Raw genomic sequence first — 23,471 nt, 5'->3', positions numbered from 1 at the left:
TACTATCACTCACAGTGCAGGGCTGGGCTCTTTTTGTTGGTCTGCTTGCCTCTTACTGAGCAGAGCTGGCTGTGCTGTGTTGTATTTGCACGTGGGGTCAGAGCCGCTGTGTCCCACCACAGCTAGGGGCTGGCCTGGGGCTGTGCTCTGGAAGGAATCCCTTTATAACAAGCACCTCTGATCTGCAGGCTTCCCTTGTTACCTTCCCTTGCTGTGCACACACAGGAGGCCACAGGACACATCCCTCATCGCTGTTACATATACTTTTTTGAATAGGAAGCATTATTCATATTTGTGCTCGTCAAACACAGTGTTACTCAGAGCAGTCAGAAAAACAGACACACATCCATTAATTTTCTAAGCATGAAGCAGTTATTCTCGTGTATTTGAAATATTTTTCAGTTGCAAGCGTGGTTTAGTAATTAGCACTGTGGAAAGACATCCTTTGAAAGACACTGATAGATATGCTTACAGGGTTGTGTTCGGAGCTCACAAAAGGGTGCGTACTTTTTAGAATTAACGAGTGTTAATGCAGGCATAAATTTTAAGTGAGAAAAATGGAAGTTATGGAAGTTCATAATATAAGTGCTGAGTTCAAGAAGCTAAACATTCTAGGAAAACCTATATGCTTTACATGAAGCACGTACAGAAATTATTTGGATTGGAGTTACTGGGTGGAATTAATCTTAAAAATCTAAGAGTCAGTCATGTATCTTACCTAGTTGTCTGGGACTTCATGATCAAGGGACAGAAATGGATTCCTCCTTTGGGTCTATCTCAGACAAGGTGAATTACCCTTTGAAGGTTTATTTTTCCTTTGATTGACTGAAAAGGAATCATGCAATGAATATATCAACCCTCGATAACTATTATTTAGATGCTCAAATGCAGTGAAGTGAATCTCACTGAACCATACCATTTGGGGAAAGATGAAACTTCACATGTAAAGAAGGAAATAATGCTACACACCTATGGTAGAAGTTAAAACGTAGGGCATAATCCTACAGGAAAGGTGTATCTGCTTGTAATTACAGTTAATGAAGACACTGTGTCTGGGGAGAAAGTTCACCCCTGGAGGTGAAAAATAATTAATTTATGATCAACATGCACTTCAGTTTGGTGCAGCTTGTCTGTTTCTCTTCTTGGGAATTTATATAGTCCAGAATTTCTTGCTGCCTGGGTGCTGTGAGGGCCTGTGGGGTGTTGAGGCTGCCCATGGATCCGTCAGGGCAGGGCCTGGCTGCCTGTCCTGTCCCCTTGCCCCACCAGGAGCTCAGGGGCAGTCCCAGCCCTAGCACTTGGCACATCCATGGGGACAGGGACGGGCTAAGGCCAGGCTGGGGCAGGAGTGTGAGGAGCTGGAGCCCGGCCCTGTTGCAGCCTTGCTGGGGCTGGGGCTGGTGGCCCTGGGCTGTTGTGGGGTCCTGGGCCTGGGGACAGGTAGGGACAGGAAGGGCTGGAGGTGCCGGTGCTTACATTGGCTGTCAGTATTTGTATTTGTAACAGCAGTCATTTTTTTTTGCTTTTATTTCTCCAGGATATGCAATATTAAAGGGTTGATTTAAGTTTTCCTCTGCCTTCTTACTGGAGAATATGTCATGCAAAGTGATAATTTTAAGTAAAAACAAAAACAGAAGGTAATTCTGTTTGAGAAAAAATATGCGGAGATTTGGGTAATTAAATTGGTGGTCATTGGAATCACAATTTAATTACAAGTGTAGCTGAAAATGTGTGTTCAGAGCAGTTCAAATCAGAGGATTTATGATGTTAGGTTACATTAAGCTAGCCTTCTTAAATTTTGCTTTTTTATTCTTCTCATGGAGATACATGTCCTTATAGGAGCAGATTAAAAATATCTTTACATCTTTATGAAAAGAATACCACAATGTAATTTTTAAATGTACAATTATAATTTTCTATGATTTTAAGTATACCCATCATTCGTAAGTGCAGCATTTGGAGTGAAATATTAATGCAATGTGGGAATCAAGCAACAATAAAATGATTAAAACAAATAATCTGGTATCTGATAGAACATTTAGAAAAAAAATAATATGCTTAAATTTAATTTAAGTGATAAATTAAAACTTAAATAAACCAAAGACATTGCTTGCAGTGGGTTTATAAAGCTGCTGGTGCTTTGAACTGAGTATCATCCTCTCATGACTTAGTTTCCTGCCTAGACTCAGGCTCATTCGTAAACCATCACATTAATTTTATTGGTCTTATTCCTCTAGGTTCAATATAGTTAAGTCAGAGGAAAAAGCAGTATAAAAATAAAATAAAATAAAATAAAATAAAATAAAATAAAATAAAATAAAATAAAAAAGATTTGGGTAAATTGTATAGTTCTTGCACCTTGTTCTGCTTCCACAGCAGACAAAGACCTGTAACAACCATTGTGGGCAAGAACATATGAAACACAGAGGTTTGAATGTCAGTTGAAAGAGTGAACTAATAAGCCCTTTAGCTGTCATTTTATCAGTCTACAGATATCCTCAATCCCAAGTTTTGGCTACTGATTAAAGGCAATTAATTGTGCATGCCTTTGGGTCATTTACTTGTAGCACTCTTATGTATAATTGTTGTTATGTATATGTATATGTATATGTATACTCTTATGTATAATTGTTGACTTCTCTATTTAAATGTTCCTACATTTTGGCCTGTGTGCGTTGAAATTTCTTGTATGCCTGTGTTTTTTTTCAAATAATAATTGGGAAAGCAGAAATGGAAGGTTTCAGTAATTGTTGAGGCTCTCAAATATAAGGATTTCTGTTCTACAAAGGCAATAAAAATTAATCCTCAAAGTATTCTCCACAAAACACCATAAATCTATAAATTGTGGATTATTTATTTCATGTGGCAAGTTCAAGTTGCAAATCAGAGTCTCAGAATATACATTTTTCTTTTAAGATTTGGTGTGCACAGTTTGCCAGTGAACCCAGTGCTGTGCTTAATTTGTAGTAATTTTCAGGTTTCCAGGTATGTTTGCATATGCATGTATAAGTTGTGAAATATATGAGTATTTTTGCAGGTGTCATGGAAAGTGGTTCTTAATGCTCTTCAACAGAATATGTATTTTCTCTTTTTGTTTATGGAATGGTAATTTGTTTCTAGTTACAATGCAGGAACTTAATATCAACCAAGACTTTTTTCAAAGCTCACAGATATTTGGTAAAAAATGTTCACAGTTTTGAAGCATGTTTTACAAAGGTCTGCTTACAGAACTGGGGAAAAAAAAAAAAAAAAGAAAAAAATGGAAATATCAGAAATACATCCAGAAACATTCAAAAAGAAGGGAAGATATTTTTATCTTACTTCTTTTATCATTTTACATGTGTCTTCATTATTTCCATTTTTTTCCTCCAACTGTTGTTTGATCATTGCTCTGAAAGGACAGCAAATTGTTAGTGTCTGTCAGTATAATTTGATATCACACAAATTTGACATTTCTGAACTGATTGTTGCTGGGGTGCAACTTGCTAGCAATGACATGATTTTTAAGCTATATCCCTTCTTTGTTAGTGACTTCAGGATCTCTTGTGTAATCATATTTTGAGATCCAGTCTGGACTATGAAAAGGTTGAAAACTGGATTGGGCAAGTCTGAAAAATAGGTTGTAGAAATACTTGGTTGGGAAGAGGGTACATCAGTAGACAACCAGTAACACTGATAATAAACATATATATGTATGCTAATCTATGTTTTACACAATTTTTAACAAAGATTCTTGGTTCCAAAGTGTTAACAGTCTCTAACATGGGAGAAAGAATACAGGTAAACAGCTCACATAAGGATGATTACATAAATTGTGCAAGAAGAGGGCAAAATGGGATGGACTTCTGGGAGAAATAGACATTTGAAAAATATGACTTCAAGGAGAGCAGGAAGAAAAAAAAATCTTGCTAGGCAAGAAAAGGGAAACTTCCCCATCTTAAGGAATTTAGTGAACAACAAAATGGGAAAGATAAGAGAGGAAAAAGACTGGTTGAAGAAGAAGCAATGAAGACTGAAAGAAGCAGTGACAAGCAAAAAGTTTAGCCATTGCTAGAAAGTTAGCATCTGTTGTAGATTAGCATACAGTATTATATAAAATCAGGTATCCTCAATGGTTAGAAATTCCTTTAGCAGTGTAAAATCGATGCAGATATTTCAGTAAAAGTGACATGAAGAAAAAGTTGTAATAATTACATAGGATCTTGAGGGTAGGAGAGAGGAGCTGTATTTTAGGCAGTGATTTCTGATCTAAAATCAGAGAATTCAGCTGCTCTGGGCTACAAGTCAGGCCAAGATCAAGGATTTAGTAAGACAGAGCAGTTGATACATTCAGGATTTAGATGAACTGGAAGATGGAGATGGAAATCCCACTGAAAATGGATAGAAAAATAATGCTAGAAGAAGTAGTAAGGATGTATTGGTGATGAAGTTGTGCTGATGGTGCATTCTCCACATGTACCTCCTCTGAATGGAGATAGAATATTTACCAGTGAGAATTTGTTTAGAATACCATTTAAATCAGCTTGCTAGGTATAAAAAGTTATACCATTGAAAGACTTGTACTACTACAAATGTGTCTAAACCAGGATTTTTGCCTTTTTAGTTATGTTGCTTGCAAGTATAAAGGTTTGACCCTCTGTATCCCTAACACAGCTATGCCAGCAGGAGTTGCAAATGTAGGCCATGCCTCATTGCCTTTGAGTGAAGCCACAGTGCTAATGGAGATTTCCTGACAACTGTCTCCAAATTCATTTACATTCTTTTAATAGGAGTCATTAAGGGTGAGAGGTAACCATTTGTAGTTACAGCAGCAGAAAAGCAGGTTGATAAAATCTTAGTTCTTCCCATGTTCTGGGGAGAACTCTGCTTTTAATCCCTTTTAAGGAAGTTTCTCTGTTCACAAGCAGATCCTTCAATTTATGGTAAGAAGAATAAAGCCCAGATTGCTTTCACAGTCTGCACTTTTATCCCTTGCCAGAAATGAGTCTAGTAGTGTACAAAACTGAGTAGCATGCTTGGATTTCATCACCAGGAAGGTTACCACAGTCTGAAGAGGTCAGCAAAGTGCGTAGCATCTAGCAAGACATACTCTTTCATTCTGGCTGGTACAGATGTGAAAGGCTGTAACCATCGAACATTAAACTGATTGCAAAGTTCTGGCAAATCTCTCTTCTGCATGTGTAGTTGGTTTGTGTATTGCACCTGTGGGTGACAACTACATCTGTGTGAAATGGATTATGTTGGTGACAGCCAAAAGTAAAGTGACCTGTGGGGTCTGCAGAGCCTGTGAAATCCTTCAGGGAACTGGAAAAAGCCTATACAATGCTTAGAGATGAGTCCAAACCTGGTGTGTAAATCAGAATTCAGCTTTGGGCAGCTCCAAGGTTTTGATGTAAGAACCTCTTTTAACAGGCTTGTTGGCTTACACTAAGGGTTGGCGTTATCTGGCAGACAGTGCTGCCCTTTTCATCTTGCTTTTGATTCTAGTCCTTTGGGGAAAGGGCTAAAATATACGGAATATAACCTTTCTAAGCATTCTTGGTAGCGTGCTCTGAAATGTGAAGGGATTATTTGATGGATGGTTTTCAGCATTCTGGTGCCCACAGAACCATGGCTTATCTTCCTAATCTTCTAAATCTAATGTAATCTGCATATTCTATCCTCTCTACGTCTATGTATTTTATAGCTGAAACCACACTGGCAGGGAACTCTAAAGTGCCTGGTTTTGTTTCTTTCCAACAGCTGGCTGTCCAGATTCCTTGATTAAAGAGCTTCATCACTTCAGGATTCTGGGAGAAGAACAGGTGAGTTAGCATCTCAAAGTCAGCATCTTAATGTCGTGAAAGATAGACACTAATGAGACAGTTTCGTCTATCTCCAGGGATACAAAGTGTGTCTCATGACCCCCAGTGACCTGAAATGTGGGGGAAAAAACACACAGGAGATATATGTGAGATTTTTTTTTCATTCTATCCATCAGCCTTGACAGGTTATTAATTGGTACATCTGCTACCTGCCACAGCTTTTCAGCTTTGGACTACAGCAGTTAACAGGCTCTCTAAAACAGCAAATAGACAAACAATCTGACTAAGGGACTGATATTTACAGCTACTTGATATTGTCCATCTCTTTTTGTGGCCTCTGATCTCTTTTAAAAATATGTTTCTCATTCATCATGATATCTGTGCTTTGCACTGACAAAACTGTTTCTATAGAGGGATCTTACAAAAGCATGTGAGGTATGCTTTACCACACTCATTAAATGGTCATAGTTACTATTTTATTAATAATAAAATCAATGTACAGAGATATTGAGAAAATAGCCTTAAATGTTGAGAGGCAAGTTTGAATTTTCAATGCTCAGTGCTTCTGAAATTCAAGTTGTCCTTGCCTCAAGTATCTTCCTTAATGTACTGGTTATGAAGCCCAGCTGCCTAACATAGAATTGCTGTGGGTACTGGGAACCAAGGACCTGAAAGGTCAGCGTTAGTGTGCTGTACATCAGAATATTTGCATCTGTTAATGAACCTAGCCCCAAGGGACTTGCACAAAGATATGTGAAGGCTGTGACAGGAGAAAGTCCTTAAATGTTAATTCAAAGCATGATCACTTAGCCGTTAGAGCAGATTATATTGTCTAGTACACCCTGTTGCTCCACCTTTCTATTTCACTCTCCTACAGGCATATTTTTCTTACATGTAGGACTGCTGGTACATTTTCTAGATTTCCAGTTTTTCTCCACCAGTCTCCCACTTCAGTTGTTAAAAAAAAGTCAAATGCATAAGTCCTAAGGAATTCAGCTTCTCAGCAAGAAGGCAGCATGAAGGGGAGTGTGGGAGGATTTGTCTGACAGGAATGGAAAAAAAAGACAGAAAACAGGGTAGGACAGAGGAAAGACTGGAAGCAGGAATCTGATGAGACTGAGGATTCAGGAAGAGGAAATAAAAGAAATTAAGACTGGGTTTGATGGGGCTGCAAGACTGGTGAGAACCAGATGACAAATGGAGGGCAGAGCAAGATGAAGCTTGGAACTGTGGGGAGATGGGACTGTCTTGTCAGATATGGTAGAAGTAGAAACCAGAGTGGTAGGAATAAGAGTCTGACAAGAAGCTGGGACCAAGAACTGGAAGGACAAGGTAAAGAAACTTGCTGGAAGGGACTGGTAAATAAAAGATCTGTGTTTAATGAGCTGCCCAAGGGGGTGAACATAAATGGGCTAGGAGGAGAGGGAACAAAGCAGAGATTTGAAGGTGAATTAAGAAACAGGTAAACCAAGAGACAGTAGGAGTGAGAGGGCTGAACCAGGCAGAATTTGTTAACTCTGCTGGTAGAGGTCTGAGGATGGACTCGTAGATCCCAGCTTTGATAATAACCACTGGCAGAGCAACAGAATTTAGTTGATGAATTTTATTTTTTTTCCTGTTTGCTTTTTAGAAAAGGAAGTGATAGACGTAAAAATGAAAGCTAAGAGTTTAGAGTGCCAGTCAAGAATTCAGACATTAGGAAATGTCAGACTTAAGATTGCCTTTGTAATCTGAATGCTTTCTTTCTTTATTCCACTCAACTACATCTTTGCATTAAGAAAGTATTAAGTTATATAGTCATAAATGTGATCTTCAAAGGTGAGGTGATGTAAACCACGAGGAACCTTAAAGGAAAAGGCAATTAATTTCTGTCCAATAATAAGAGAAGTCTTGAACAGAGTGGAGGAGTTTGATGAATAAAGCCTTGCTATGAAGTACTATATTTTTGCCACTCGAAATATTTTTTGCATTTTTACTGACTTTTGTAATGAAATTACTGCTCTTTGTAGTGCCTACACCTAAACAGATGAGAAATGTTTGCCACTGTGCATTAGGAGCGTAAAACTATGCAGATGGAAAGTTGTTCTACAAAATGGATCTGACCTATAAAAATTTGTCTTTCTCTGAAACTAGCTACACTAACAGGTTATTCAGATACAATGATTATCATTACAGTCTTAATAAATGTCTTTGCAACTAGTGAACATTGCCATGCCACTTGAATTATTCCGTGAGCAGACAAAAGCGTGAAGCATATTGCAATTACATTCTCTCCCCACAAAAGTTTTGTTGCCATGAGTTTAGTGATGACCACAGTAGCCCTCGTTTGAAATTAACATGCAGTTTGACAGTTAGGGAGAAGTTGGTGCAAAAACAAGGTAAAAAATAATAATAAAATACATCTTAATGAATTTTGGGCAAAGTCCTTATTCATATGACTATCTGATTATTTCTCATATGTGTTTAGTTACGCATTTGCTTTTCAAAAAAAATTTAATGTCTTTTTCTGTTATCATTCATCCTAGTTAGAAGAAAAATCATAATTAATTATGACCCTGTTTTATTCAGACTAATTAAAATTTCAGCATTATTAGTCTACATATATTTTCTTCAAATCCAAGCAACAGCCAAGAAATAATAGGGGCATGTTACTGTTACATGTCCAAACTTGATTTATTTTTAAAATGCTTATGTATTCAAGGCCGGATTATAAAAGCAGAATGGACTATTTTGATAATCTTTTCTGATCTCCTTTAGAATCCACATTGCATGACTTTCTTGGATTAATTCTTGTTTAAACTGGAGTATATTGCTGAGAAAAACATCCATTATTTGTTTACAAATCACTTACAAACATTAAATCCTATTATACCTTTCAGTAGTGAAAAACAAAAAATTCCCAGCATCTTTTCTTTCCGCCACTCTACAGCACCAGTACATCTGCTATTCCTCAATGTCTAGATCCTTTAAATTTCAAATTCCCTCTGTTCTATCACAAGGTAATAAGTGATCATCATATAAACAAATAAACTCAAACCTATAAATGTGACTCAGAAAGAACTATCACATGCCCCTAAAACAGAACTAAAAAATTGCTTTTACAGCAAAAGGCAGCCAGTTTCTGTCAGCTAAATATCTCTCCAGTAGAATGAAGGAACCTTTTAGTCTGAAATGGACATTGTCAGTGTAGGTCCTCATAGGTTCCAGTTAAAGCAGTTCCAGTTAAAGCAGTGTTAGAGAAGTCTGCTTCATCAACTCTCTTACTTTTGTCAACCAAATTTCAGTCAAATTAAAGTCAATCAACTGTTTCTAATACAAAGCAGTGGTCTTTACCATGTCTTTACTGCATATTTGTTTCATGTAAAGAATGAGCATATATAATTTTTATTGGTGTCATGAAGAGATAAGGTGTTGAGAAGCTTATACAATCAAACCACTGGAAAATGTGTCTGCCTACCTATCTGCCTATCGAAATAAACTGTTTCTTTATCTACGTGTAAGCACTAAAGGAAAACTGAGAAAAAAAAGGCTTTATATTAACTTGAAATGTGAAGAGTTGCTGATTAATCTAATATTTGCTAAAAGTCCCATGATAATAAAACAGTTGTCCAAATAGTCTAAAATCTCAGTAGTCTCAAGGACATGTAAATTTCCCGTGTCTCCTATTTCCTCAGGCATGTGCATTACGGGACATTCATTATTGCCAGAAAGTCTATCTTTTAAGGTTTAATTGGTGGCATCAAGATAGTTTTTTAAAGAGGGAATTATTTTTAGACTTTATGGAAAGAGGTAATCATAGTCTATGTGGTGAAATAGAAGAGTACAAGACCCACTGGTACATGATACACATTTTGGATACCTAATTTACCACATAAAATTGGCTTCCAATGTAATTGTTTTAAAATGCAACACAATACATTTAGCAACAGATCGCTACCCCACTTGATACTTGGTGCTTTGAAAAGGTGCCAGAGAGTATGACCTAGAAAAGTCTCCAAAGGTAAGCCACTTCTGGAGCTGGTGAAAATGAAAGGGCTTCTTCATGTCTTGGATCTTTATTCTTTTTCCAGTTTCTAGTTTCCTACAGTATTATATGAGTGGAAAAGATGCAGTAAAAGTTAAGAAAGCAGCTTTGACTGGTTTGTTTTGGAACACCTTTTTAACAGACAGTCCCAGTGCACAAAAGTCTGCATAAGGCAAAGAGACTCTCCTGGCCATGCAGCCTCAGGAAGGGGAAAACCTGGAGCCTTCTAACTGGCCTTAGCTCTGCTGAGCTTTTTCTTGCAATTCAGTCTCACTATTCCTAATCCATAATTTTCCCCTAGCATAATGGATGCAGTCCAACCTGCTGTCTAACCGCTTCACTTCATAGGTACCTTGAGATACATTCAGGATTGGGATGAAAGATTTATTAACTGGGGAACTATTGAAAAAGAGCACAATATAAAAAAGTTACAGTCTTCTGCAGTAGCTGTTTGCCATGTCAGGCTGGCTGCCCCTGCAAGTAAACGCAAATGATTCTACGAGTCGTGATCATACAAGCTGCTAACAAAAAATATGTTAAAGATGCAGTAAATATGGGCTCTGTCCAAATGCAGTGTAAGGCAGGTAATTCAACAAGCCAGTGACAGAGATAGCAGAGAGAACACTTTAATTCAGACTTTAGCACTATAATATACCCACATAGCAAGTGAACTCTTATGGAGTCTCGTAATGACTCTCTGAGAAACTTCCCTCTTCTCCCCAAAGTGATAAAAAAAAAAAAACACCCTTGTTTAATTGTTTAAATGGAATATTGTGATTCATGAATAAAATTGCAGCTACATCTGAAGGCTGGAAGGGAAAACAATTGCAAAAGCAGTCTGCTGCTATACCTGAGTGCCCCCAACAGGTCACAGAACAGATGAAGCAGATGACATGCTAGTGGCAAGAAAAGAAGCTGCAAAGTAATGTATAGCTATGCTTCTCTGCTATATCATCTGCTCTGACAACTTTGCAGAATGTATTGGCCAGTTTCTTGATATTTTGACAGGGGAATGATCAATTTTAACAGATCTCTCCTATCAGCTGTTACAGCAGCTCATAGCACTGCTCACTTTTTCTTCAGAAATGTTGTGGGTGTTTATATCCCTGGAATCAGAGCAAGCTGGCATGGAGACAATTTTCTCTCTCTCCCTCTCTCTCTCTTTTTTTTTTTTTCTCATTTCCTTGTGAGTTGGGGGAAACAGGCAAAGGAATATCCTGTTTTGAAAATCTGTAGATGCACATTGCCATGCTTATCAAAGGTGGTGTGGGACTGTACTAGCTTTTGCTGTGAGATGTAACCTTAGGAGATATGGGAATCTAGTACTAAAAGAATGCAGTGTAGACAAAAATTGTGTAACATTAATTTGGGTTTTGTAAGGAATTTGCAATAAGTGTGTGTGGCAGGGAGAAGGTTCTCATGATTTTTTTTTTTTTTTTTTTTGCATGTAATACTTGCTGGAGGATCTTTTTTAAATATATGTTACAGATTATTAGTGTAAAGTCAGTGTTGAATTAATTGATGTGATATCTCCCCATTCAAGAAAAAGTAACGTCACGTGACAGTTCTAATTTATCATCTGAGTTTAATGCTGGAAAATGCCAAATGTGATCAACAAAATGCTTCTGAAATAATTGTGGGTGAAGAATTTTTGGAAGCTATGTGTGAAAAAACTACCAGACACCTCTCAGTAATTCACATGCAGTTAGAAAAATAAAAATCAAAATTAAAAAAAAATAAAGAAATTTTCACTGAATAATTTTTCCAGTTCATAATTACTAAAGCAAAGCTGTTTTGTAAGTATTCTTAAGTCTGTATGAGTAGACTTTCCCACAGCTTGGTGCTTTCCCACTTGACTTCAGCTACCACCTCAATGCGAATGATGCATCTCTCAGTTTCTTCAAATTTTCTATTCCATGTCTGTCTGATTTCTGTCTGTCCTAATTGGCTTACTTTTTGGATTTGTCATCACTATCCCATCACTCTCTCTCTAAAACTGAAGTACTGCATTTAACTTCTGATGTTCCTTACATTCCTTACACCTTCTTTTTTCTATAGCCTGAACTACACAACAAACATTGCAGTCTTGCAATGTCATATGACCGGTGATTTGACTCCCTTCTTTTTCTATGCTATATCTGGTTTTCATGTCTTCTAGCCCTCTCCTTCTCTAACTTCAGAGGTAAATAGAATCCATGTGAGTTCCTCAGCCTTGCCTCTTCTGGGTTACCAGAACTTCATCCTCTTTGAGTTCTTGTCATAGATAGGGCATCTCTACTTTCTTATCCTTTTTCTCCATGTTGTCTGTGCATTAGAGAAGTGAGAGTAATTTATTTTTGGTCCAATAGCTGAAATAAAAAATGGAGGAGGAATGAGGGAGAAAGTACTTGTGATCAAAACTAATTTAAAGGATATTCTTTTCCTGTCAAAAACAAACAAAAAGTCATTTAGTTTAGGAACCAAATTTCTGTTTTTTACTTTTCTATAGAAACTATCAATAAAAAATGTGTTTCTAAAAAAAAGGAATTCTCTTCCACCCAGTTTTTATTAAATTCAGAGAGAAAATCTGAATCCCAATATTCAGGGTCTCAGGTTGATGTAGCAGGTGAAACTACATATATGCCATAGGTGACTTTGATCTGCTTTCATGGACTATGCAGACATTTACTCTTTTGGCCTGAGAAGTGGAATTGTGGAATTCTTTTGAGCCAGTGTCTTCTTCAGTGAATCTCAGTTGCATCTATTTACAGCATTATCTGTTACAAGACTTGATGGTTGTCATCTGTGGGGGACAAAGGAATGTGGATTCAAGCTCCACAAGGGTCAGAAGGAACTGAATGTTAATCTCCAGCATTCAGTCTATTCAGACTGATCCCACAAATACCTGCTGGAAGATAACAAATTTACGATAGATTTTTAATAGCGTGTCAAACCATACACTGTGCTTAGTTAACTTTCCTCACTGCATCATATTGCCTCTCATATATTCAGTCTGATTTCCTATACAGCTTTCTCCAGTGTCCTCTCTTCTCAGTATTTTATTTTTCATACTCCTCACCTTGTGCCTTCTTCCATATCATTCTGCAAACTGCAGTCTTCCATTTCTTTCCTCCTCTCTGTTCTAGTTTCATTTTGTCCATAGTCATGTGTTTTTTATCTGAGATGTTTTCTTCAGACTGCCTTACCCACCTTTCTATGACTGTCCAAAGTCAGGCAAATTCCAGCCCTGTGGAAGATGGTTCTCTTTCTGGACTTCTCTGGGGTACTCAGTGCTCCGGAGGGAACAAGGAGCTGATGTTCTGAACTTGTTCATCACATCCCCTCCCTGGCCAGCAATGGAGCCCGGAAACTCAGGAAAAATAAACTAAGAGTGGTCCAATGAACCACCTAATGGTTGGACAACCACATCAGTCCGTCTCTTTTTAACTGTATTTTAAGTCATCAACATGATGCCTTTTTTTTGTAAGTACTTCTATGAGTCCAATGTATGCTAAGGGTTTTGTACATTAAGTTGCCTAATTACATTATGTAACTAATTTTATTTTATTTTTGTATGTGTATAATACATATAAATAAAGTGCTTAGTCTACATTATGGACTAATAGCCTCCACAATCTAATTTTGAAACACACAGATGGTTATTTGATTTATATAAGCAATAAAAACAATCTGACTCCAGAAAGTAGATTTTCTTTCCTCTGAGACCGTTACACACAGTTAAAAGAAGCAAGTAATCAAATTACTGTTTAGAGATTAGAAATTTTGGCTTTACATCTACCTGTTTAACTTTTGTCCAGAATTCCCTGTGAGGCTACTACTGAGCAGATGCTTTTAGATTTGGGAAAAAAAAAAAAAAAAGGAAAAAGAAAAACCGTGCCCAAAGTATAAACACAAAATTAAAATATCACGTCACATTAAAGCATAACTTGCAAATTAAATAATATGGCAAGGAAGCGTTGTGTTCACAAAGTGTATTTCACAAGGGTTTTATTCATCCAGGTGCATTTCAGGTTTGTCTTAATATCTACTTCTCAATGAAGCTTAAAATACAGCAATCTATAGTTAAACCTGTCTTATTCCTCTGTCAGCCCAGTGATTTCAATTATATTACCCCTGATTTACAACATCAAATGATTGAATTTCCACTGGTTGAAAACCTGGTACTATTCTAACACTCAAGGGATGCCATCCCAATCTGGAAAGTGGGGAGCAGGGAATAAATGGTTACAGCTATTCAGCTTCCATGTCTGTTTCATACTATAATTTATAATAATTTATAAAAATCATTTCTAAAGGCTCTGACAACTCTTTATGAGCAAAGCTTGCATGAAAGAACTTCGTGATGTGGTTGAAATACCAAAAGTGGAGCTGGGAATTTTTTCTACTCAACATTCTATTCCATGAATAGTATAAATTTGGGTTAACTGGGTCAGTCCACAAACTGAGGGGAAAGTTCATGACAGGAAAAAAAAAAAAAAAGTTTTAAGAATATCTTGTTTGTATACGTCTAGCTGTCTTAGCACTAGCAATTTGGAGTAAATCATATTTTTAAAGGCTTTTTTTTTTTTTTTTCCAAATAAGCATTGAAATATATGGTTCGATATTGAATCCGGCAACTATTTACCTACCTACATTTCTGAGGCCTTTATTACAGTAGCATATAAATGTCTGGCATGCTTTGCTCAAAAGCTGATTTCTAGCAGCAGTAGATGGCTGGTGATTTCTGTGTAATTCTATGCCTCTCATTACCATAGTATTTGATGTCCTCATGACTATTAATGGATTTTACCTCTCAACACTACAGTGAAATCAGCAAGTATCATTTTCCCTCTTTAGAAATGGGGAACTGATGAGAAGCATAGATTAAGTGACTTACGTGAAAACCACAGGAAGGCTGTGTGGCTGCCAGGAATTGAAATCGGGTACCACAAATGCCAGTTCAGTCGAATTTCCCATATATTACATTTTTAAGAGTTTTTTTCTAAAAGTAATTAGGGATATTTTTCCTACTTGTAACATGTAAAACCCTTTTACACCTGATGAGTGCATCTCTAACTAGGGGGCACATTGCTAACAATTGAGTAACAGATAATGTGAAATATTTGGAATGTACAGAAGAGTTAGATTAATCTTCCAATGACAGCTCTTTAAGTGTAATATATCTAGCCTAAGTTAGCTGTCTCAGCTTCAACTATAGCATTTCCAGAGGGTGATTCAGCCCACCTATCTTAGACTTTACATTTAAGTCAGGATAAATTCCATTCTTGGGATAACTGTCTCTTCACGATAAATATATTTGGAGCCTATATGAGTTGTTTAGGTTAGATGTTTAATTTCTGAAGAGAGAAAATTCTGTGAGGTGATTCGCAGTCTAACCTACTTATGTACCTAATCTTTGATTTTAAAAATAGTTTGGCCCAGTGGCTTAGGATCAGAATTAGTGGTACTGAAGTACCTGTTGTGGCAGTCACCTAACGTCAGGCATCAACATTTTGAAAACAGTCTGACCTCTCTTTAGAGTTAATACAACAATGCCGTCTAGGACTCAGTTCTGATACTATGGCATGCATCCACAAGAGAAAAGATGAACTGCATCCTATTTTTGTCTCTGTTAAATGAGTGTAAACAACCTGTGCAACCAAAGGCATCATCACTGCAGAAACTGAAACTAAATTAAATGAATCCTACTTTCAATCTCTGGTTAAGAGTAAGATGCAAAGTAAACCAGTGGTGGTAGATTGTCCTTAAGCATCTTATCCAGACGTGATTGAGAATACATCATGGACTCCAAAGACGTTTAAGTGCTTTTGCAGATTGACTTGTTTTAAGCATGTTGATTGCATCAGTACCATGTGATATGTATAGCTGTGTTATATCAAGAGAAAATGCCTCTAATAGGTATAATCTGACACTATATGAAAGTAGTTAATTAATAATTCATAACTAAATGTTTTGGTCATTTACAAACCTTTTATAAATGAACCTTAATGTAAAGTGAGACATTCTGTTTCAGATCGCAGAATACAGCGTATAAATCACCTAGTTATGTATGACAAAATGTGTATACATTCTGCTATTACCTGTTCTAGTTGGCTGTTGAATTTTACCTGAGGTATTGTACATGCACAAGGAAAAAGGAAAATGACATCTTATGAACATATCTGGGCTTTGAAGGTTGGAAATAAGCTGGTAACTAGATATCAGGATGTGCAAATTCACTTAAATTATTTTTCCTCTCTTCAAATTGATCCATTTGTTTAACAATTATACTGTGAATATCACTGATGATAGTGCTGTAATTATTTGGGATGAGCCCTGAGCCGAACCAGTAAAACGTCACAATTTTCAGGCAGAATTCAACTGCTGTGTCCACCTGGCCAGTAAGGGCCATTTCCTTCCTACAGCTTAAGAAGACAGGTTGATTCTTACCTATCATCCATTTTTGTCTATCAAAAGAAAAGGAAAGGTGTCTAAAGGAATCTCTCCATGTCCTCTATTTTAAATTAGAGACTAGAAAGCATATTCTTTTTTTCAGCTGATAATTTGTAATGAGAATGCTGACAGAATCACAGCCAGAGTGTCACTGGCATTTGCCTCCTTAAGGAGAAGGTGCTTGCAAACACCCAGCACAATGGAAGGCTGCCTCTTAACAGCATAAGATGATTGCCATCCTCACCCTCAGGTCCCGCCTGTGCCCTGAAGAAGAATTAAGTCAACAAATACTTTCAGTGGATACTTTCAGTGCTGACCATATCTTCAGCATGGAGAAGAGGGGAAACCTTATCGTGGCCTTACAATACCTAAAGGGGGCCTACAGGAAAGCTGTAGAGGGACTCTTTATCAGGGAGTGTAGTGACAAGACAAGGAGTAATGGCATTAAACTAAAAGGGTGTAGATTTACATTAGATATAAGGATGAAATTCTTTACTCAGCAGATGGTGAGGCACTGAAACAGGCTGCCCAGAGCAGCCGTGGATGCCCCATCCCTGGAAGTGTTCAAGGCCAGGCTGGATGGGGCTTTTAACAAACTGGTGTAATGGGAGGTGTCCCTGCCCATGGCAGGGGGGTTGGAACTGGATGGTGTTTAAGGTCCTTTCCAACCCAAACCATTCTGTGATTCTATATTTCTCTTCAAGGCCAGTGACATGACTTGGAGCACTCAGCATATTCTTAGTGCAAGGATCCCAAATGTTGCTGAAAATTGGTAGACTCCAACATTAAATATTTATTCCATTACTCCAGGTTTGAACATAGTAATAATATAAAAGACCACCAGCTGACCTGTTGAGCCCCCACGTTCAAGGAGACTTTGCAGAGATGTCTCATACCCTTCTCAAAATACTGGTATCTGCATGTTTTGAGATCTTTAGTTCACAATTTCTGACAGCCATTCATATACTGAATGATGTTTTGAAGGCTTCCTCTCCCCTTGGATTTTGCTTTTCATTTGAGAGGAAGTTTGTTTGGAGTTTTTTTGTTGTTGGTGGTGGTGGTTTTGCTTGTTTTTTTTAATTGACAGACATGAATACTTTCAGTTTGATAAACTTTTTTTTTTTTTTTTCCTGGGATGCAGCACTTCCACGTCTATGTATTGTAGGGTTTTAAGAAGTCATACACTATTGTTTAAAATGGTGTAACAAGACATATTTTCAACATTTGCAGAAAAATCTTCTTAAATGCATACAGAAAATATGCGGTGGAGTCCTTGTCTTCATAATTTAAAATTCTTTTTTGTATGTTTTGTGTATGTGGTTTTGGTTCTATTACTATTGGTTCTATTACTATTTGGTTCTATTACTTCAATTTCCTTTGGGGATTTCTTTGGAGAGGGGTGCAGGTTGGAGAGGTTTTTCTTAGATGTTATCCTAAAAAAAGGTAACAAGTGGATTTTCATGATTTTCATGAGCAATAACAAGTTAAAAGTATATGAAGTACAGAATGCTGTTGTGCGTGCTGTAACATAAAGTTTGTTTTGTTCCTTTAGCACCATAAATTCATTCTGCTCTCAGAGAAAATTCATGCTGCTCCCTTCTTCTTTGGCCTTTTGGATTTTCCTGTTTTCTTGGGGCTGTTTGAACCAAATGCTTTTATTTATTTCACCCTACAGTAGGCCAGATTTATAGTTGAATCTGAAGCCTCGTTTGCAATGGTTATATAGCTACTAGTGTGGAACTGCACCAGTGCAGAGCCCTACAGTGGATGTGATTTACATGTACGTAGCATGATTTGTACTAGTTCAGCTAATTTCAGTTTGAAAGCAGGGTAAGTTAGAACAGGGAAAGTTATTGCAATGCCATCAGTCATTTTAGAGCGGGCGTTTTTGTCGCTGAGGATATGCTGGGCATGTTATTCAATACGCCTGTATGCCAGTATCTCCATCATTAAAATTGAGGTTTTTCCGTGGCTTTTTAGGCTATCAGTATGGGACTAGATGAAAACTGCAAATCTAAGAAAGTTTCCTGGTAGACCCTGGAAAAAAATACAACTTACATTAAAGTTGTAAGTAAAGTTGTAAGTTTACAACTTACATGTAAAGATGTAAGTTGATCCATAAATGGATCTCAAGAGAATCACTTTGCCAATCAGTTTATCAAATTTTTTTTGAAATAGAAGTTGTCTGACCTATTTTTACAACCCTTTAGCTCAAAGACATTATATTGTGTGTTTTTGTGGTTTTCTTTTCAATACGTATACAGCATTTATACGTATCTGTTGCTGAACTATATTTATGATTTTTACATTAATTTTTGTATATCAGTATAAGAGCTTTTGCCATTATTCACAGGAACAATCTACTATTTTCTTGATTTTAGTATCACACAATTTTCTGGTGGTTTAAAGGATAACTATGTATTAAAAAATGATGCATATGATGTAAGCTGGAGTGGAATGACACCCTATTTAGCGAATTGCAAAGTTTCAGACATTTGACAAATTGCTGAACTTATGGTGTGAGACATTACAACAGCTGACTCTATTATGTGGGATAGATTCAAGGTCCAAGTTTGTGGGTTTGGGGTTTTTTTGCGTGCTGTCAGAAGTTTAACACCTGTCTGTTGTGTTGCAGTACAACCGCTACCAGCGCTATGGTGCGGAGGAATGCGTTCTGCAGATGGGCGGTGTACTGTGTCCAACTCCTGGCTGTGGAGCAGGTTTGCTGCCTGAACCAAGAGTGAGGAAAATTGTATGTGAAACAGGCAATGGACTAGGCTGCGGGGTAAGAACATCCATTTTTCTACTAGCTCTGTGGGAAACAAATGATATTTTAGGATGTTAGAAAAAATGGGAAAAAAATGCTTTTTCCTTTTCCATCAGTGACTCTGAATTGCCCTTCATACTAGAGTGGGATGCTGTAGCTCAATAAACTATTGAAATATAGTACCATGGCTTAGGAAAGACTACTTCATCGTGCAGACTATGTCCATTCCAGAATTATTTGCTTTAATTGGTTTAAGAAGCTGCTGAGTAGTTAGAGTAAGAAATTAAATTGTGCAAATGACAATCCAAACGCACTTTGACTTTTTTCTCCTAGCACTCAGCAAAAATGAACAGGATCTTGAGCAAACCATTAGTTATTATATTAACAGCACCTTTCTTCATAAATAAGAAGAGAAAAAGGAGATAGAGAAAATGACCAGTCAGTGATACTGCAAGAGAATTGCTTATATATTTTAAGATACATGATGAAAAGAAATATAGATTTTTCTTCTCATAAAAATTGCTTTTAAACAGGAACAATGTGCAATTAATGGTGGATTTCTGGAAAATAAAAACCAGCGACACTTGAAGATGTTTTTGCTAAGAGGTCAGATCATATGGATCAGTGATTTTTTAGCAGTAGAAATAACAGGTACCTTACAAAAATCACACTGCAGGGAAAATAGAAATATGCAGAGAGAAATCTATATATGAAAGAGTGTATTAAATTTTAGGTCAGAGTGACTAACTGACGTTTGTACTAAGTGACTGTTTCTATGCTTGATATTACTCAATTCTATGTAGGCTATAAGACAAGAGAAAATACCTGTATTTATGAAATATTATCATGCTCTTCCTGTTGTCTTTCTTGTGGAAAATGCACTTTTTATTGCAGTTTCAATGTTTCCCAAACAGATATCACATATATTTGTTTGCCCAATAATTGTTTGCCGAACTAGGAAGTAGCAGTAACTTGTCTTCTATGAGTAGGTTAGCATCTGTCGACCTTGGTAAAATTTTCTATCTGTCCATGCAGTGGTACATGTAGAACAGAGAGCTCCCTGGACTCACTGAGAGGACATAGGGCAATAAAATAAAGCAGAAGGTGGGAAAGGAATAAGAAACAAGACTCAATAAACAAAAAGAAATGCTTCCAGATTAACCATTAGGGATTGTTTAAAAATGATAAAGTCACAAATAGTTTTTACGGTGCTTTCTGCCTTGAAGTGATGAAAATCAAACTGCATTTTGCAGCTTCATTCATCATCATTTTGAGTCTGCAAGTGCCCTTTAAATAAATTTCACATAGCATAAAGGATTGATGTATTGCCTGGCTTAGCAAAGAGTTCTGTTTCCGTCTGTGGAATCTGTGCTGTGCTTGCTGATGACCAGATCTACAGCCTGGAGTTTAACCTCACCCTTTGTCTTGGATTATGTACTGCCTTGAACATTACAGGATAAAATGCTCCGAGGGTGAAATGGGAAGCAAGAGGCTTGTCTGTAAGCCAAATGTCGATAATAACAAGGCCTTTCCTCAAAATCTATAAGGGAATGGGGTGAAAAAGATGTGTCATTGAATCTTTCTTTGCCCCCTAACAAATGATAACCTTGAGTAAGATTCATGTCAGAAAATTTCCTGTGACGAGAGTCCTTGCACTGCATGCCTTATGTCCCTGCTTCATGCAACTAATGTGTGTCTGTTCTCTCCAGTCAGAACTTGGCTACACAGATAAGGTAATTCTTTTCTGCTATGGAATAAAAAGGCAAAAAAGAAGTCTAATGTATCCTTATGGTATCTAATAGACTTGTATAGGACAGAAATTGTTCTTAGTATTGCAAGTGACTACTTTTACTTTATGAGAAAGGTGGGGGATATTGCTCCTTCCCTCAGGGGCTTCTGAGCCTGCTCAAGGTGAGAAAGTCCCGGCCACGGCAATACCAGAGGCTATCAGCCCACAGGTGGGGACTGTGGCACATGGACATGAGCAAGGGAGGGAAAGGGACTGCCATGGCATCACAGGGCAATAGCCAAGTCAGTTCCTGGTAAGAAAGAAGCTGGCTGAATGTGAAGATAGGCCTGCAAGGACAACAAGACAATTAGGAAGCTGTTTATTTCCACTCCATATTCCATAGTCACTTTGAGTGTTTTCTATTCAGAAAGTGATGAGGTGTTTTTTGTTTGTTTTGTTTTGTTTTGTTTTTCCTTCTGGTCTTTACAGAATTGTTGTAGGAGAAATCCAGGGTCAGACACTTCAGAGCTCTGTGTTCCCTCACAAGTGTATGCAGTGCTTTACAAGCTCAAAGAAAGGTCCAAGATGAAGAACATCCCTTTTGTCCATCCAAATAAAGGCAGCAAAAGATGCCCTCCAGTATTTACCTATGTTGCTTAGGTTAGAGACAAGTTCCCTGTTGAAGCATCTAAGCAAAGAAATAAGGAAGACAATGTGAATTTGGAGAACCTCTATGAGTGTCTGTGTCATCTTTTAGACTACACTTAGATACGTAGAGTCTCTTTTTGGGTATTTGAATTTCTGTCATCAGGTAAAGTTCAAAGAGGTGATGACTCACAGCAGAAGATACATCTAACATCTATAGTCAGTTATTCACCCGAAAGCCCTCATAAAGAAGTGTTTGTCTACTGCACAGAACAAACTGATCACTCAGGTCTGAATTGCAGTAAGGGTAGCTAACAACTGTCAAATAGATGAGGTTTTTGATTAACTGATGAGATGGATCAAAGGAGGGAGAAGGGATAGCTTTTCCAGAGAAAGTTAAGACAGAAAATGAAAAGGGCTTTCAGAAGCAATTTTAGAGAAGTAGAGGGAGAAGAAACCAGACAGAGAATAAGTCGGTCACCAGGGACTGAGGTAAAACAACTGTTTAATTATTCAGGAAGGAATCTGTGTGAAGCAGTCCCAAACAGGCAAGGACTGTTACCAGCTCTGTAAAAGAACAAAAAAATGAACAGGTGACTGAGCCAGGCTAGGCTACAGACCTTCTGCCTTCCTCAGTTTTTCTGTGCTGTGTGAAATGAGGAATCAGAACCTCTTTATTCAAAATCACTGTTATCAATGTCCATGGAGAGATAAATCTGTCTCCAAGACACATTAAGAGAATGCTCTTAATTTACTAAAAGTACATTTATGAAAGTTAGAGATGGTGAATTTTGCTTTGTCTCAGGAAATTTGGAAACATCAATATGGGGGGCCCAGAAACAGCCTGGAAAATCCCCAGATAGAACTGTGCCAAAAAGGTGAGGAAAAAGCTTTAAATTTAAGCATCCCTATATGTACCCTTTACAGTCAAGCAGTGATATCTATTCAGGCATTCAGGCAAAGAAATAGAACAAGATTTATTTTGACTTTGAAGGTAACATGCAGAAATATTTTTAATGACTGTGAACAGTCTTCAGTCAAATCCATGTTGTGGTACCACTGACTGACCTCACTCTTGCCTTTTCATTTTTTTCTATGTTTTTATCATTAGTCATAACCTCATTAATTGATTTACCAAGATATTACCTTTATACACTGTTGTTCTACCCTCATTACTATGCATCAGACCTATGTTACTAACTTTTATTGCTCAGATATAAAAGTTTGACATATTTAATACAAGAAAACAGCAACAAAACATAGAAGACAGTACATATTGTACCAGCTGGCCTGGGTACAGGAAAAGCTGCAATAATCAAGGCATACAAAAGCTCTATGAATAAAACATTTTGGCCTTGTTTTATTTTATACTGTGATATTATTTCCTACATATTAAAGAAAAATTTGGAGTTAAAAATAGGTTAGAGTGGAGCTTCAAGGAGGACTATAATGCTCACTTATTAAAAAGTATGCTTTGGAGTATACACATATAGCTCATCTGTCCCGGGAAACTTTCACTGCTAATATCTTTTAGTGGAATGATAACTGAATAACATGTGATTGTATCTCAACCCTTGCTTCACATTGGTATAAACATTTCACAGCATGCAATATCAGTCAACTGATCCAAGCAGAGATTCCCTTGTAATGAGAGATCTGAGACAGTGAAGATAGAGCCTCTGTCAGTCTTTCCCCTTTGACTTCATTCATTCCTAGCTTAGAATATATAAACGAGAAGACAAATGTAGTTCTAGAGAGCCTCTGTGGTCTGATAATCCTTTACTAGGAGACCTGACTCTTGATATTATGGCCAGGTGATATAGTTCATGAGAGTCCTGAGACCACTCTAAACTATGCTGAAGTCTGGGATAGAATTTTAGTTTTAGGAACAAGCTGTCATCATTGATTTTTTGTGGCCTTTCATTTGGCTATCCTGAGCTGAAACTCCAGTCCACAAATGAGAGCTCAGCCTTAGTGGATTGCATGTACAATGACGAAGATTTGTAGCCTTGCAAAGACAGCAAAAAAGTGGGGTTATTTCACCTCTTTTACACCATAATACTATATTAC

The 23,471-nt window shown here is 37.3% G+C and overlaps 1 protein-coding gene across 1 annotated transcript in view; it reads left to right on the top strand.

Annotated features, from left to right (window-relative positions):
- PRKN (parkin RBR E3 ubiquitin protein ligase) overlaps positions 1 to 23,471 on the top strand; it is a 761,494-nt gene that overhangs the window by 626,135 nt on the left and 111,888 nt on the right. The window contains exons 8-9 of the mRNA XM_040551523.1: positions 5,743 to 5,804; positions 18,896 to 19,045. Of these exons, the coding sequence (XP_040407457.1) occupies positions 5,743 to 5,804; positions 18,896 to 19,045 (212 nt within the window). The remainder of the gene's footprint in view (positions 1 to 5,742; positions 5,805 to 18,895; positions 19,046 to 23,471) is intronic.

The sequence above is a fragment of the Cygnus olor genome, chromosome 3 (genome assembly GCF_009769625.2).
Source record: "Cygnus olor isolate bCygOlo1 chromosome 3, bCygOlo1.pri.v2, whole genome shotgun sequence".
NCBI classification, from domain to species: Eukaryota; Metazoa; Chordata; class Aves; order Anseriformes; family Anatidae; genus Cygnus; species Cygnus olor.
The sequence above is the reverse complement of the archived record's forward strand: the minus strand, read 5'-3'. Positions and strand labels throughout refer to the sequence as shown.